General features: G+C 36.6%; 2 protein-coding genes across 4 annotated transcripts in view; one reads left to right on the top strand and one right to left on the bottom strand.

Moving 5' to 3' along the window:
* RCAN1 (regulator of calcineurin 1) overlaps positions 1-5,503 on the top strand; it is a 30,211-nt gene extending 24,708 nt beyond the window's left edge. For all 3 annotated transcript variants that reach the window (XM_026700547.2, XM_087937592.1, XM_026700548.2), the window contains 2 exons: positions 2,152-2,311; positions 3,823-5,503. In XM_026700547.2, coding sequence (XP_026556332.1) covers positions 2,152-2,311; positions 3,823-3,995 — 333 coding nt within the window. In that variant the 3' untranslated portion in view covers positions 3,996-5,503. The remainder of the gene's footprint in view (positions 1-2,151; positions 2,312-3,822) is intronic.
* The window catches only part of CLIC6 (CLIC family member 6), a 103,776-nt gene that overhangs the window by 53,915 nt on the left and 31,160 nt on the right, over positions 1-18,701 (bottom strand). The gene's annotated exons all lie outside the window — the stretch shown is intronic.

Here is an 18,701-nt window from a genome sequence, read left to right as displayed (position 1 = left end):
TTGTATCGGCCAATCGATCACAAATGACGTGAGGCAGTGACTAGTTTAAGCTCTTTTTATTTCAGGACTGAATCTGCCGCCGGCTGAGTATGCGGCGGCTTATATTGAACTGGTGCCAGGCGCCGCGGCCAATGACAGCTGTTCGAATCGCCTGCGATCGGCTCGGCCAATCGCGGTCGCTTCGTAACAGCCAATCAGTGTCGCGCACTCGACCAATCCAGTTGCTGTGCATTTGGCCAATCAGGAGTGCAGTATTCCAAGAATCCAAATGTCCATACAGAACATTATACATGGTCAAAAGCTCAAATAAATAGGAAAATAACAAAAAAAAATCTATCACAATTTGTACATTTGCAGAAATATTCATTAAAAATAATATTGTTTAGACTCCATTTCAAATAATGGAAAACAAAAGTCACCTCTACTATGAAGTGGGAGGGTCAGAGTACTGCATGAGTTGCTAAGGGATCATGTAGTCTTGAATGGTTTTTAAAATGGAAATGTGCTATAACCAAAATGAGTTATCAAATGATACTTTCTTGTATGATGGTACTGGTGATCTATTTCAGAATGCTTTATCAGAAGCAATCACTATTTTGCTCTTGGAATTGTTTTTCTAGCTGCAATTGTCCTCTAAATAAGCACACCTAAGATTACTGATCTGTAATTTCCATTACTAACTGCTAATAGTAAGATCAGCTGGGTTTCCATGCTTGATATGGGAGAGGACAAGCCTCTTCTACATATAACATAATCAGCAACCTTAGTATGCAGGCTGGTTGTGGAGCTGAATCAGTCTTTGCCATCTTGACCTATAATGTCTCCCATTATTACTGATCTTCTTCAACCTCAATGATTAATAGGACATTCTTCTAGAACAGCTTTATGGATTATGAAGTCAGGTCAGAATGTACCATTTGTACCTGTAAGGTCATGTTTCAAGGATAATATTGTTCTAGCATTTATCTTCTCTGGTTATAGGATTCGTTTGTTTTTGAAAGGCTCTTGCCTAGTTCTTACAACAAAATTATTCAAGGTGGAAGATAATTTTGGATGATTATATGACAGCCACAGGACAATTAACCTGTAAATTTTTGTGTAGTCACATTTTATTCTTAATGATATTTAAAATCTGTATGAAATAGTCGGCCAAGAACTTTTTTTTTGAGATTTGGAGTGAGTTTTCATGAGGGTATCCAGCTCTGCTTCTCTTGATTATGTAAACACAAAGTATCATACAGTCATTTGATCAGCATCTGGATGCAGTGGTAGGTTGAGTGAGAGCCAGTAAGGTGATGCTGAATGAAAACAAGATGAAGGTACTATGAAATTAGAGGTTCTATGAAATTAGAGAAATTGCCCATTGTTGACGGGTTCCATTCCTTCTGAGTCTGGTTGCTCTTGGAGTAATCATTACCCACAATGGGGCAAGTGGAAAAGAGTAACTTTTTCAGAACAACACCAAGATTCAGTTTTAGACTTGGCCAAATTCATCTATGAGCTGTTAACCTGAACATGAGATTACTACAGTGAGCTTTACATGGAGTAGCCTATACAGTTGGCCCAGATGCCACAGCTGAATACCAAAGACTGAAGGAGAGGAAGTTGTTTGAACATATATATCTTCTTAAAGGGAATGGACTAATTGCTGGTCTTGTTACCAAACCAAGTTTAAAGTATTTATTTTGCTGTATAAAACCTACATAGCCTTTTCTCATTAACTATGATTTTATGTGAATGCTCGAACCTTTTATATTTTGAAGTTTTATTTAATTAGTTTTTTAACTGAAGTTATGATACTCTATTCTTGATCTTAATATTGTGAAGATTCTATTATTTTATGTCTTGAATATTTATTGTCTCATGCATACTCAATCCATGAGTAGCCCAGCAGCATTATATCAGCCTGATCTTTTCTAGTTTTTCACACAAAGAGATAGTTGCCACTGCCGTAAAGTCACTAATGAGTAGATTCCTTCAAGCAGTGGAAGCTTGTACAAAAGCCTAAAAAATGAGCAGGCTCTTTTTATAAATAGAAATGAGGTGATGTGCAAAACAGCCCAACTATATGCATGCCATCTTTTTCATTTCATTTCATATAATGGTCATAATAAACATAGGAATGCTTTTTTTTTTTTGATAACTTTATAGAGATTGTATATTGGAAATACGCACTTAGCACCGCCTGATCCAGAGAAACAATTCCTGATTTCTCCTCCATCTTCTCCTCCTGTTGGTTGGGAACAAGCAGATGATGCTAAACCTGCTATTAATTATGATCTTTTATATGCAATTTCCAAATTAGGACCAGGTAAGACATTTTAAATCTGAATTCTTAATAACTCAAATTCATGTTATTTTTTCCTGTTTAATTTATTTAATCATATTAGTCTCTTTCTCTCTGTGTGTGTGTGTGTGTGTGTAAAATGTAAACTCATAAAGTATGGAACTTTATTCTAGACTTCCATGTGAGCCTGGAAAAAAATGCTGCTCTAAGAAGTAGCTCTATTACCCATTAAAGTACATGCTTAAAGAAGTTGTATACAAGTAGTCCTCGTCTTACAACTGTAATTGAGCCCACAATTATGGTTGCAAGTAGTGACAGTCATTAAGTAGGTGACCATGTCTGACTTTACAACCTTTTTTTTGTAGAACTCTTAAAGCAAATGCTGTTGTTATAAAGTGAACCCATTGTTGTTATGGGAGTGTTTTGCCAGAAACTGAATGTAGAAGCTGGTTTCTGACAAAACTGTAGATTGTGGGCACATACCGTGAAACACTGAAAATGGTCAAAAATGCAGACTAGTTGCCAAGTTCACAAAATGTGGTCCCATGACCATGGGAGGGACAGCCATCAGAACTTCAAATATGGTTTATAAGTACATTTTAGAGGGTCACTCTAAAGAGTCATTTCAAATGGGCACTAAGGGACCGATCGTAAGTAAAAGATACCTGTATTTTCTTCAGACTCATGCAGAACATGGTAATATGTTGGACTACTTTAGCAGAAGTTTACTTGGTCCAAAGTACTTCTAAACCATTTTCAAGGTGTCATTCATTTCTGTTTCAGATACAAGCAATAACCTTAAATATTCAATTTGTAGTACACATATTTAGATTGGGGAAACGAACGGATGGGAAAAGGAGAATGCATCAGTAAAACGTGTTTCCATAATGTTTTTAGCTTCCTGTGTAACTTCCTTTAAAAATTGTTAAAAGCTTAAGGTAAATAAATAAATATATCCTCCTTTAAAATTTAATCGTTTTCAAGGAATGTATGACCATAGAAGTCATATTTGTGTTTAGAATTATTTAAAAGGATTAATTAGGAACAGGACTAAGGAATGAAACAATCAGGAACTAGCAATGGACTCCTTAACGTTTTTTGGCCTATTTTTTATTTTTTTATTAGTAAAGTAAAACAAAAAAGAGGAGGAAATAGTGCATCAGCTATAATGCAGTAAGAAACTACATAGGTTACTTCGATTAAAATAAAATAAACATAAATGGGGGGGGAGAAAAAATGATATTCATATGATAAATAAAATTAATTTAGTCAGTTCTGGTGCAGTTCTTTACGCAAAAGTAATAAAAGAGAATATTTTGTTTTATCAAAATTGAGAAAATTTTAGATATTTCCAAATTCTCTATTGGAAATCTGGGAGCAGCATTCTGGATTCAGAAAGCTAAGCAGCTAGATATTATATTCCTCATCATGTTGCAACTGTTTAATCAATGGCAATATGCAATAAATTCAATTGGGAAATTGTATGTGTTATTAAGTGGTACTATTATCACTTATTTTTTTTAAATACATTTTAGGGGCTCAGTATGAACTTCATGCTGCAACTGAAACTACTCCTAGCGTGGTGGTCCATATATGTGAAAGTAATGAGGAACTTGAGTCCGCCGAAACAATGGAAGAAGTCAAGAAACCAAAGCCAAAAATTATTAAAACTAGGCGGCCAGACTATTCTCCAACTTATCAAAGCTGAACTATATAAAGTTCTCAATTCCAAACTGACATGCTCAAGGAGACTTTGAAGAGATAGCAAGCCACACTTTGATGACGCTAGAGGTGGAAGCAGCAATTGTTATGTAAAGATCCTTTTCAGAAAGAGAAGTTATCATTTGCTAGTTGAATGGCTCATGAGACAGATTCCACTATGAACTTTCTGAATGGTTGTCTTGGAGAATAATCAAACTGGGGCATTGGGAGCAGAAATATGTTCTTTGTATTTAGGGAATTACTCAGATAGTCCAGATATCTGAAATCTAGCACGATGCCTTCCCTATTAATGTATTCATTCTGTGATAAATTCCTCTAATTCATGAGACAATTATATTGTATTTCTAAAATACAGTCACTAGTGAGCACATTGGAATCAATGAGTCATATAAATAAGAGTGTTAGGAATTTCAGCTGGGGTAAAGCATCTGGAAATACAGCAAAACGTTTTAAACATGAAGTAACAAATTGTTAGTCATTTTCCATATTGGATTTTTGTGCATGCATATAGATCTAAAAAAGTAAACCTGTGCAACTTGATCTGTACTTTTAATTTATGTTTAAAAATATCTAAAATATTCAGTTTTCTTTCTGAATGGTTTGCTTTTTTAGGAGGGACAGACTTTCAGTATAACACCCTTAAGCGTAGTGAAATAATGTTTCTTAATGTTAATTGCTGATGTATGGTTTTGTAAAAAAAATGTATAAAATATCTGTGCATTCTTTCAATGGATGAATTACTTTAAATTATTCTAAAAACAATTATTTATATTGGTTTAAAACTACCTTGACTGCTTTATTGACCAGAAGTAAAAGGAACTGCAAATACTGTTACAGTTTTCTCAACAGTTGAGAGGATATAAGCTTGTATTGTCCTAGTCACAAATGTATACTTTTATAACTGTTGCTGTTAAGTATTGTTAAAGTTGTCTGAGTATATTTACCTTGTTAAGAAACATGAATTCTGGCATTTGAGAAGATCTAGTGCCTTTTTTCTCCTCATGAATTTCAAGAGAGATTGTTGCAACAGTAACTGATAGAACTATATTCCGCTTAAATGTCATCAACTAAACCAGAGATTTTCAATCTTTCTTGACTCACAGGGCCATTAGCGTTTCAGTAATTTTTTCATGGCAGTTCTTGACCAAAGGAAATGTTTTGACAATTTTATTTATTAAATAGATAGGTTCAAACAGGAAGATTTTGTGTCCTAACAATGTAATAGTCATTTGAAAAAAAACAAACACATAAATTCCAATGGTTTCTTAAAATTATTCTTAAATAATCACAATTATTAAAGGAATCTGTGTATGTTTGGGCACACAACTTCTCAAATCTTGGAATCAGATTGGACACCTCCACCCTCATTTCCTGTTCTACATTGATTTTCACACAATGCCTGCTTTTTTCACAGCAACTGCCAAAAATCAGCTTCACAAAGATTGGACATTGCAAACCTAACTTTGCAAATAAATGGAGCAAAAATTTAAAATATTCCATGATGCCCCTGTGAGTTTATTAACCGCACACAACTTGGGAACTGTTGAACTAAACTATAATTCCAAGTCCTACTTTCAAAATCACAGTGCTTTTCCTTAATACAGTACATTGTGGAAGATACTTTTTTCCTTATTTGTTTACTGACTGACTGACTGACTATTCTTTGCTAGGGCTCTGCAAATTACAGAAATGATTCAAACTGTATGCCATTATAGAATCTTTCTGCTGTTTTTTTAAGTAATTCAGCTTATTTAATTCTTGCATGTGAGCCTAAAAGGCAATGTGGCTGCTTTAAGAATCACATTAATGTTGATGAATCAATCCTTTAAAATAGCCATTTTGTTGCAGGTCTCTACAGAAGCCTGAAAAAAAGACTGATTTTCTGAATAGTAGATGCAGAGTTTGTACAAGATCTGAAATATTTCTTTTGAATTGTTATTGAAGGATTCCCTTTAGACCAATTAGCTATCATTGAAAACTAAACTCTTTTTCTACCATATTGTCAAAAAATCCTCAGCTGTCAAGTGGCATAATATTGTAAATGTTTCTAGGTGTTCCTTTGATAATCGATTCTCAAGTGGATTTAAAAAGTTCTAAACAAAATACATTTTACAATCTCCTAAGTATGAAAAAGTGGTTTTTCAGCCTTTTTATTTTCAGGCTATTCACATTTTAAAAACAGGTTCCTGGTTAGGTTTTGTTTATGGATGTCAATAGGAGACCTGTTGAAAAGAAGCTATTCTTTAGTTACAAAAAACGATATGAGGGCTTTTCTCTGTAAGCTTTTATACCCACAAATAGCCAATGTTGAATAAATAAATATTCTAGTTTGCCCTATATACTTGATAAATGTACGCTGAAAGCTCTGAGGACTTGTTGTTAGTTGCGAAGTTGTATCTGACCCATCACAATTCCATGGACAACTTTCCTCCAGGCCTTCCTGTCCTCTACCATGTTCTGGAGTCCATTTAAGCTCACACCTACTGCTTCATCCAGCCACCTTATTCTCTGCCGTCCCGTTCTTCTTCTTCTTTTGCCCTCAATTGTTCCCATTATTAGGCTCTTCTCCATTGAGTCCTTCCTTCTCATTAGGTGGCCAAAGTATTTGAATTTCATCTTCAGGATCTGCCCTTCTAAAGAGCAGTCCAGGTTGATCTCCTCTAGGACTGACCGGTTTGATCAGCTTGCAGTCCAGGGGACTCGCAGGAGTCTTGTCCAGCACCATAGTTCAAAGGCCTCAATTCTTTGGTGCTCAGCCTTCCTTATAGTCCAACTTTCACAGCCATACATTACAACTGGGCAAACCATAGCCTTGATTATACACACTTCTGTTGAAGGCTGATGTCTCTGCTTTTTAGTATGCTATCTAGATTTGCCATAGATTTCCTCCCCAGGAACAAGCGTCTTTTAATTTCTTGGCCGCAGTCCCCATCTGCGGTATGATCTTGGAGCCCAGGAAAATAAAATCTGTCACTACCTCCATTTCTTCCCCATCTATTTGCCAGGAATTGAGAGGGCCAGATGCCATGATCTTAGTTTTCTTAATGTTGAGTTTCAAGCCAACTTTTGCACTCCTTCACCCATGTCAAGAGGCTCTTTAGTGCCTCTTCACTTTCTGCCATTAGAGTGGTATCATCTGCATATCTGAGGTTGTTGATATTTCTCCTGGCAATCTTAATTCCAATTTGTGATTCATCTAGCCCCTCCTTTCTCATGATGTGCTCTGCATATAAGTTAAATAGGCAGGGTGACAGTATACAGCCTTGCCGGACTCCTTTCTCAATTTTGAACCAATTAGTGGTTCTGTGTCCAGTTCTTACTGTTGCTTCTTGACCCTCATGTAGGTTTCTCAACAGACAAATAAGATGGTCTGGTACTCCCATCTCTTTAACAACTGGCCACAGTTTGTTGTGATCCACACAATCAAAGGCTCTAGCATAGTCAATGAAGCAGAAGTAGATGTTTTTCTGGAACTCCCTAGCTTTCTCCATGATCCAGTGTATGTTGGCAATTTGATCTCTAGTTCCTCTTTTTCATATTTCACAAAAAATGTTAAACATGCTGAGTGTACTGTATATATAGATCTGAATGTGGAACTTCACATCTCTGTGCCTGAATTGACCCATTCAGAGTAAGGCATCTGTAATGCTGGCAGGATGTTGAATAGGTATACTCCAGTGCTTTCAGAGGTGGTATTCAGCAGGTTCTGACCAGTTCTGGAGAACCGGTAGCGGAAATTTTGAGTAGTCCGGAGAACCAGCAAATACCATTTCTGACTGGAGACTGTACAGTATCCTTCCCCTGCCATGCCCATCAAGCCACACCCACAAAACCGATAGTAAAAAAATTTGAATCGCATCACTTTGTTTCTGTTTTGGGTAAGTTAATTGATGAAAAAATTATAGAGTCCTTTGTTCTTGCCAAATATTACACTCAAGAAAATATACTATTTGAATTTGGGGTCTTTATTGTTTTCATTACATTTGGAACTAAGATTCTTCACAAAAATAACTAGTAAAAGAGAGACATGTATTCCTTAGTTGTCATTAATATTTATACAAAAAATCTTACATAAATTAGAGTATAAAATTTAATTTATAAGCAATTGTTTAAAATATATCAAGCACTAAGTTGTCAGAACTTTATTTAATGTTTATTATTTGCATGACTGGTAATAATTACTTTGAGTACCTCTTTTGTCCTGCAGGGAGTGCTAAATCCGCAGTAATATAGCATTAATTGCTACCATAAGCTGGAGGAACTAACCTGTTAAGAATCCTAATTGAAAATAAACTACTTGAGCAAAAGCAACTTGCATAAACTTTGAGATTACTTAGAACACTCCATTTGATCTGGAAAACTCAGAATAAATGCATGATAAATTCCATTATGCATATTAAAATGTATTTTACCATCCCTGCCTTATTCCAAGGAAGTGGATAGCAATGCACATTATGATTCCTATTCCTATTACACAAGCCACTGAGTTATTAAACTTAATATTTTTATTAATAATATTTTGATAGCACATATAAAACATTTATCAAGTGACACTGTCTCACAAAAATGTTAACTACCTCAAAAGGGCTACATTTGATTTATTTGATTTTTCTCCTCTTTTTTAAGGAAAAATAGCTGTTCTATATTTGCTCAGATGAGAAAGAATACATTTGTTTTGTATTCTTTTTATCTGTTTATTGTGACCCAATCCTGGAAAAATAATTATTTTTGCTGACTTTTATAGTTGTTGAGTCCAGTCAGAACCAGGACTATAATACATTGATAGATCTTCAACCCATCCTGCCTCGGGAATTCTGGAAATTGAAGTCCATGTATCTTAAAGTTGCCAAGGTTGTCAATATGGATGTCAACACTGTTTCAAACACTAGTTCATACAGTATATAAAGTATAGGTTGGATAAAATAATCGCAACCGCAATACCACTTAGGTTTATATACTGTTTTACAGTGCTTTACAGCCCTCTCTAAGTGATTTACAGAGTCAGCATATTGCCTCCAATAATCTGAGTCCTCATTTTACCGACCTCAGAAGGATGGAAGGCTGAATCAACCTGGTGAGATGAACTGCCAAATTCTGCAGGCGATCGGTAGAAGTAGCCTGCAGTACTGCATTCTAACCACTGCACCAACATGGCTCCAAACAAACTTTACAAGTGATATCTTTTTGCTAGGCATCTATTATCCCTTTGTCCAGTGATGCGTCTGAGGAATAGGAATATCTTACATTTTGAGAAGCAACATCTTTCTTTGGCTTGTAACCAACACGTTGACAAAATGTCCACTTTTCATTCTGTTAATGTTGAAGCTGCCTGCTTCCAGGCAACACTGAATCTTTCTAAGTGAGATCCAAGACTAATGTTGATTTCAAGTCTTCCATCATATGTATAGGTAGTCCTCAACTTATGACCACAATTGAGTCCAGAATTTAGGTTGCTAAGTGAGGTATATGTTAAGTGAATTTTGCCCCATTTTACAACTTCCCTTGCCACCGTTGTTAAGTGAATCACTGCAGTTTTTAAGTTAGTAACATAGCTGTTAAGTAAATCTGGCTTCCCCATTGACTTTGGTTGTCAGAAAATTGCAAAAAAATGATAACATGATCCCATTGGAGCCATCATACATATGAACCAATTGTCAAGCATCTGAATGTAAATCATGTGATCAGGGCGATGCTGCAATGGTCATAAATGTGAAAAATGGTCATGTCATTTTTTCCAGTGTTATTTTTTTATTATAACACTGATTTGACAACACTGCTTAGTTTTGATACAGCTCCTATTTCCTAATAACTAGCAGAATTGTAGAAATGGTTTCAAGAAGAAAGTATTATTTCAACCATTAACTAATGTTGATTTGGTTAAGGATGCCTGGCTACTTCATGGTTTATGAGTGCAAGTTAATATTTCCACCAATCTTTTTTATCAAGAAATACTAGGGCAATATATTATGTATATTTTCCCACCCACCCACCCACTCAACAAATGGAAAATGCTATGCACACATGAAATTGCTATTAATTGACAAAATAGATTTATCTGGAGTTAGCAAAGTCTCTGGTATCATTCAAAAGGCAAGTTTAAAACTGGATGCACTATGGCGATGTTGAATTTTTAACTAGTTTGAGTGTAGGAACTGAAAAACTAATTGAGCTTTTAGTCACATTTGCAGCAAACCATCATGTTGTAAAATGATGACAAGCGAAGGAGGGAATATTATCCTTTTAATGTACCCTGTACATATATTTGAATCCCAACATTTCACACAACTGTGTTAAGTTATTGCATTTGCATGAGGTCATCAACTTACATATTCAGGCATTTCCCTCCCTGGAAACCCGCATGTGTGTGCTAGCTGTGCTTGATGTACAAATTACACCAATTCAGTTCTGTGAGGAACTGACTGTAATGTTTGCACATTTTGTTAGTTCAAGGCAAAATCAATAGAAAGAAATCTCTTGATTATATACCCTGATGGTTTCAACATTGACTTTGGATTTTGCAAACAAATCCCACCTCAAAAGTAAAGGGATTCCTTTTGATAAATTAAATAATTTTTATTGGGGAAAAAAACTAACCATGGTAATGTAAGAGAGAAACATCATATTCCCAGTTGGCTCCATATCAAAAACTATAAATGGTCTGCATATTTGTATAAATCTTTAAAAATAGAAATTAATCCCTTCTGTAAAAAAAATATTTTGATTTTGAAAAGCTGGTATTTTAACACTAGGAGACTTTCTATTGCTCATGCTTCAATTATGCGTTAATTTCCATTTGGATTTTTCCCCTTTGAACTCTGCTTTTTTAAAAACTATGAGGTTAACTAAATGTATAGAAAGAAAATCCGTTTTCTTTTTTTCTTTTCCTCTTTTCCTTTTAAAGCACATTAATTGCTTCATTTCAGAATACAAATAATACATTGTAAAACACAAATAATAACTACTGTAATCCAGTGTCCATATACAAGCAGTCCTCGGTTTATGACCCCAATTGAGCCCAAAATTTCCACTGCTAAGTGAATCTGTGCAGTTATTAAGTTAATAACATAGTTGTAAAGTGAATCTGACTTTGTCTGTCATAAGATCGCAAAATGTGATCACATGAGCCCAGGACACTGCACTGCAATTGCAATATGAACCAGTTGTCCAGCACCTGAATTTTGATTACATGAACATGAAAATGCTGCAGTAGTTGTTAAATGTGAAAAATGGTCAAAAATCACTTTTTTCAGTGTCATTGTAACTTTGAATGGTCACTAAAAGGTTGTAAATCACAGATTATCTAATAAAAATTAAAATGTGATGATTAAAAATGTAAATATAAATTTCAAAGTAGAACATGTATATCAATACTAATTATAATTTCTAAAATATATATGAAAATAGACTTGCTTAAATTTTAGTTGATGCTTAGTATGACATTGATAAGAAGTTGCAAAGTCATGAATTATTTTGTAACATGAAAATAATTTATTTAATACTAAAACCTTGTGGCTGATTCTTTAAAGTTTCGCATCTGTTTTATTATGCAGTTTTAATTTGTTCTGCCTCTACATCATATCTAAGAGTTTACCTATAAATGATGTTGGTTTTATATATGCATTTTGAATTCTGTCATATTTCTTAGTGTCCCTCCCTCTTATTTAAGAACAGATTTTATCCTTGTAAATCAGCCCAGGTATGGACCAGCCTTCATTAAGTTACTCTTGCTATATATTTAGTCTTGGACTCTGAATATTTGAACATACTCTTTCTGACCCCCCCCAAATAGAGGGTCATACTCTTTCTGACCCCTGAACTTCATTTCTTCTACGACATATTGCTAATATTGAATTAACCAAATGTTGTGATTGTCTAAAATGCTTTAGGTGCCAGCACTTACTGTAATTCCCAAAGACCCACTTTTGAAAAGCATGAAAAACTTTTGAAAAACTATTGATATTATATTACCCAATCACTTTAGTTAAATTAAAGCTACAGAACTTTTACCAGTCTTTGAAATTAATATAACAGCACAAATCGGATAAAATTGCATAGGTCACATTCTTTGGGAAGAAAGGATGAGTTGAAGGATGTTAATTCTGGGCGTTTATTATTATGGTTAATCTTCAATTCAATTCACAGTCTGGGACTGGTAAAAACTTAACAGTGTAAGGCATCACCTGGTATTGCAATATCAGTGAATCAGATTTAATAGTAGTAGTAGTAGTAGTAGTAGTAGTAGTAGTAGTAGTAGTAATAGAACAATGTGAAATCACATTAGTCAGTTCTTTAGATGGTGTTGACTTTTCATTCACATCAAATTATTTTCAAGGACCCAAGGAATGTTGTGTATTGGCGTAGTATATGTGTGGATCCAAGGAGTGTGGCCTTTGACAGTTGAGAGACAGAAATTTTGTCAATGCACAGGTTTTCTATGTGCAATCCAATTATGGTTTATTCCATAATCATTCAATTTCAATTTTTAGATCTTGATACTTTGTAATCTCCACTTCTTTGTCTCTTCTATTCTACTATCCTGTGGTATAACCACATCACTTATTCATACTTTCTTCTTTGCAGCCACAGTTAAATCTGGTGTGTTAAGACTTTATCAGTCTATATTTGGAAATCCCATAATATTTTAACCTGCTCAATTTCAACTACTTTTTCAACTATATGTTTTCACCAGTTTTTCATTAGTAGTACATTATTTAAGGACATTTCAGTGGATTATTTTAGTGAGTGTGTGTTTATAATCAGTTTGTGCAATTTTCTTGCACAAACTATATGTGATCTGTTGTTTCTTCTTGCTTCTTTGTACTTTGAATCATTTGATGATTTTTCAATTCTGGCCTTGATTGCATTAGTTCTAATAGCTTGTTCTTGAGCTGCCAAAATCTTCAGGATTTTTTTTTAATGTTCCAGTTAAGTCATTACCAGCTTTTAGCTTTATTCACATTCCCTTCAAACCTTTTTAGAAATTGACCAGGTCAATAATATAATTGACAATTATATTAAATAATTAATTATACACCAATTTCTCAACTTCAGATCTATCGTTCTTTGTATATCAGGGTTCTTCAATTATCAAGACAAATAATAGATCTGTTTTGGATGCTATTAGTTTCTTTTATTATATGTGCATTACACATGCAAAAATTGTGGTAGCCATTTTTACTCTCCCCACCAAACGAGCAACAAGAAAATCTCAAAACATTTTTTTCTTTTTCTTTGTTGTACACTTTCCCATTTCCCCTCCACCCTTTTTTTCTTTTTCTCTTTGCACTTTTTACTTTCATTTTTCTTTTTCATATTTTTCTTTATTTGTATTAGCTTTTTTTGCCTTTGTACTTTAAAACTTTAATAAAAATTATGAAAGTTCAAAATAGTGAAAAAAATACACTTTTTTCTTCAGTGTTGCTCTCGAGAAAAGACAGTCCCCACAAATGTTCTTGTGGCAGTTTAAGCAATCATTGGTGGTGCAAGATGAATGGAAACCACTGAAACTCTAAAAAGTAAAAACAACATTTTGCATACCGAATTTCCTGGGTTTACTTCATTACTTCTTGGGTAATTCAGAAGATCCCAATCTGAAACTGTAAGCTAGGAATGTTTTGTATATGGAAATTTTGATGCAACTTTAATTATACATTGCAATAGAATAATCCAGCTTTAACATATAGGTCAGAAGATTTCTTCCTTCATATTTCTGTGGTCCCCTGTTGCTACAGTCACCTGTGCAGAAAGACGGATACATTTGCTTGCTTAAATCTTGTACAGTTTTTAAATATTAGAAATAATTATAGAAATGAGTCTGATATTAATCTTATTATCATAATGTAAAGTAATGAGTTATAAAATGTCCAGAAGCAACTCAACTCAAAAGCCACTTAGAGAGCACTGAAGAAGACTTTTAAAGATATTAGTTGCTTGGTAAATCATCTGCCATCAAACTACTCTACTGCTATTTCCCCTAATTTTATGTTGTGTTTTATGATGGCCAATCTCCTCAAAGGATTTTCTTCTGTTCAGCTCATTGTAGACTTTCACAATCCAAAATGAAGTAATGTGGTAATCTATGGCCTCAGGTTGCACCTCTAAGAAAGTGAGGGAAGCTGTGCCTTTTTCAATTTTTTGAAAGCTGCTTACTTACTCAAGTGATCTCAGCATCATTCAAGACCTGAGTAGATGTGGTGGCTGTCACAGTGTGGCAGATTTCCTTTTTGAACTGGCGTTGCATTGTGGTGCAAGGGTGGCAATTGACACAGAAAAATAAGACAGTAAAGACTTTTACATTTTTTTTACTATTTAGAGTGACAGTATTTATAATAGGTATTTGCAATGGTACATGCAACACAATACTACTATTCATCTGAAATCTTACAGTAACTCTGGACAATTGCATAACTGGATAGTAGCATTCCTGTCAAACAGACAACAAATAGTCAAAATTGGGAGTGTCCTGTCAAATTCTGTACCTGTCAATAGTGGTGTCCCCCAAGGCAGTGTTCTAGGACCAACTCTCTTCATACTCTACATAAGTGACCTCTGTGATCATATTAAGAGCAGCTGCGTTCTCTTCGCTGATGATGTAAAGCTATTCAACACCACAGACAATACTGCTACCCTTCAAAAAGACCTCGACTATATATCAGAATGGTCAAACAAATGGCAACTTCAAATCTCAACAAATAAATGCTCTGTCTTACATATTGGCAAAAAAAAATCAGAAAATAAAATACAAGCTGAATAGTCAAGACTTTGTTGATAATCCAAGCTCTGTAAAGGACCTTGGAATACTGGTCTCTAATGATCTAAGTGCTAGAGCCCACTGTAACTACATAGTCAAAAAGGCATTAAGAGTTGTTAACCTAATCCTAATTAGCTTTTTCTCTGGTAATATCACACTACTAACTAGAGCATACAAAACATTTGCTAGACCAATTCTCGAATACAGCTCATCAGTCTGGAACCCACATTACGTATCTGATATTAACGCAGTTGAGAAAGTCCAGAAATATTTCACAAGAAGAGTTCTCCACTCCTCTACTTGTTGTAGAATACCTTATGCCATCAGACTTGAAATTCTAGACCTAAGTATGGTATATAAAATCATACATTGCAATGACTTACCTGTCAATGAATACTTCAGCTTCAACCATAACAACACAAGAGCACACAACAGATACAAACTCAAGGTTAACCATACCAAACTTGATTGCAGGAAATATGACTTCAGCAACAGAGTGGTCAATGTCTGGAATACTCTACCTGACTCTGTGGTTTCTTCCCCAAACCCCCAAAACTTTAACCTTAGACTGTCTACTATTGACCTCACCCCTTTCCTAAGAGGTCTGTAGGGGGCGTGCATAAGCGCACCAATGTGCCTACCGTCCCTGTCGTATTGTTTCTTTAATTTTTCTTATATGTACCCATTTCATGTATTCATAACTACACTGCTCAAAAAAATAAAGGGAACACAAAAATAAGACATCCTAGATCTGAATGAATGAAATATTCTTATTAAATACTTCGTTCATTACATAGTTGAATGTGCTGACAACAAAATCACACAAAAATTATCAATGGAAATCAAATTTAGCAACCCATGGAGGTCTGGATTTGGAGTTACACTCAAAATTAAAGTGGAAAAAAACACTACAGGCTGATCCAACTTTGATGTAATGTCTTTAAAACAAGTCAAAATGAGGCTCAGTAGTGTGTGTGGCATCCACGTGCCTGTATGACCTCCTTACAATGCCTGGCCATGCTCCTGATGAGGTGGTGGATAGTCTCCTGAGGGATCTCCTCCAACTCCTGGACAGTCTGTGGTGTAGCATTAGTGGATGGAGCGAGACATGATGTCCCAGATGTGCTCAATTGGATTCAGGTCTGGGAAACGGGTGGGCCAATCCATAGCATCAATGTCTTTGTCTTGCAGGAACTGCTGACACACTCCAGCCACATGAGGTCTAGCATTTTCGTGCATTAGGAGGAATCCAGGGCTAACCGCACAAGGTCTCACAAGGGGTCTGAGGATCTCATCTCAGTACCTAATGGCAGTCAGTCTACCTCTAGTGCAGGCAGCAGAATGTTCTCCACAGTGTCTCCAGACCCTGTCACATCTGTCACATGTGCTCAGTGTGAACCTGCTTTCATCTGTGAAGAGCACAGGGCGCCAATGGCCAATTTGCCAATCTTGGTGTTCTCTGGCAAATGCCAAACATCCTGCACGGTGTTGAGCTGTAAGCACAACCCCCACCTGTGGACGTCAGGCCCTCATACCACCCTCATGGAGTCTGTTTCTGACCATTTGAGCAGCCACATGCACATTTGTGGCCCGCTGGAGGTCATTTTGCAGGGCTCTGGCAGTGCTCCTCCTGTCCCTCCTCGCACAAAGGCAGAGGTAGAGGTCCTGATGCTGGGTTGTTGCCCTCCTACGGCCTCCTTCACGTCTCCTGATGTACTGGGCTGTCTCCTGGTAGCGCCTCCATGCTCTGGACACTACGCTGACAGACATAGCAAGCCTTCTTGCCACAGCTCGCATTGATGTGCCATCCTGGATGAGCTGCACTACCTGAGCCACTTGTGTGGGTTGTAGACTCCGTCTCATGCTACCACTAGAGTGAAAGCACTGCCAGCATTCAAAAGTGACCGAACCATCAGCCAGAAAGCATAGGAACTGAGAAGTGGTCTGTGGTCACCACATGCAGAACCAGTCCTTTATTGGGGATGTCTTGCTAACTGCCTATGCTTCCACCTGTTGTCTATTCCATTTGCACAACAGCATGTGAAATTGATTGACAGTTTGATTTGCTACCTGACAGTTTGATTTCACAGAAGTGTGACTGACTTGGAGTTACATTGTGTTGTTTAAGTGTTCCCTTTATTTTTTTGAGCAGTGTATGTATATATTTCTACCTATTATCTTGGAAGTGATTGACAAATCAAAATAAATAAAGAAAGAAAATAAATATAAAGAAAGAAAGAAATCTGATGTCCAGCTTTCTCCTAAATCTCCTCCCAGAGACTGTTCTCCTCTAGCTCTCCTGCTTTCTTTTCATTTTCCCCCTATCGCCCTTCCCCTTTCTGGAGATAAGAGTAAAAAGAAAGGAATGGATTGGAATATATTACTGTGTGCTCACCCTGGCTTGACTTTCTCCTGGATCTGCTCGGCCAAACACCTTACTGTTCCTGTCTTGGGGACGAACCTCTTCCAGGATCTTCTGCCCAGTCCTTCCACAGAGATCAGAGCTTCTCCACCCACCTCCAATCTCCTCCTTCCCTGCCTGGGTCTTGAGTGAGGCCACTGTCTGCAACCAACCAGATCCCTCCTCCCCATTCCCGTGGAGTCTTCCCTTCCCTTGATCCAGGGATGCCATCCGTGGACCTTTTTTCTTTGTTCCCAACCAAGAACTGATAAATGCTCCACACACTTAATTCACCTCTTCCACTTTACTCTCCAGCAATTCCATTCACTCTGTTTTGTAACTATTTTTATCTCCCCACTCTCTCTTCAGACTCTCCAGTTTTCAGGTTAAACCAGCAGCAAGTAACTCAGCAACAGTGTAGGTGGCTAGCCAGGGCTCTGACACCCCAACACGATATGCCAGTTTGGACTAAAGGGACTATATGCCTAAATAACTCGATATACCAGCCCTGGCTAGCAGCCAGGTCAGCTCATCAGGCCTCATGACAGTGCACCTGTCCTTTGGGGCAAAAATTGAGCTTCTTTCGCCGCCCCCCGCCCCCCTTAAACTTAAGCTAATGCCAGCAGAATAGTAGCCAGGCCAGGCCACTAAAACCCATATGCCACCGTGGGAGTGTTTACCAAGGAAGCAGAGTCATCCAAGTTGTGGCATAATAATCTGTGATTATTATGCAAATATAATCATCCTATAATAGCAAGTGCACACGTGCTTCCCAAACATGCCAGCTCATGGAGTCTATTGTCTAAGGAAGGAAACCAAAAGCAGTTCCATTTGCAGGAGTCATAGAATTACAGAGCAGGAAAAGACTCCAAAGACAGCCTAGGGCAATAGCTCTCCCTGAGGCAATGGCTACTTTAGTTGCTCCCAAAATATCTTCAATCTGATCTTGGCAATTTCATGAAAAATATTTGCACTTGGCACATCAATAAACAGGAAACAGCTTTTTGATGAACTCGGACCAGCTCTTCCAGAAAAAAATGTGGCTGAGCTGTTTGCATGTTTATCAAGGGCAGATGATTTGGGGATTATATAATTAAGACAGTCCAAGATATCAGACTACATCAAAGAATGAAGACTCCTTGTAAAGCAGAGAGAAGCACCGTAAAGGATAGGAGGGAAAACAACAATATATATACTTTGAACCTATGGGTAACTCTGCCACAATCTTGTGCATGTTTATTGGGCATCTATAATCAGATGAAACACAATTTGCTATACAGGTGGTCCTCAACTTATAATCTTTCATTTAGTGACTGAAGTTATATCACCATTTTTAATATTTAGGACTATTGCAGCATCTCTGTGGTCCTGTGATCAAAATTCAGATGTTTGGCAACTGGCTGTATCCTGGGGTCATGTGATCACTTTTTGCAACCCTCTGACAAATTTCTGCTACCAGTTCTCCAGAACTGGTTAGAATCTGCTGAATACCACCTCTGCAGCAAATACCACCTCTGACTGGAGATTTTACAGTATCCTTC

The sequence above is a fragment of the Pseudonaja textilis genome, chromosome 7, assembly GCF_049901715.1.
Source record: "Pseudonaja textilis isolate UNSWEBS1 chromosome 7, rPseTex1.2, whole genome shotgun sequence".
NCBI lineage: Eukaryota > Metazoa > Chordata > Lepidosauria > Squamata > Elapidae > Pseudonaja > Pseudonaja textilis.
The sequence above is the reverse complement of the archived record's forward strand: the minus strand, read 5'-3'. Positions and strand labels throughout refer to the sequence as shown.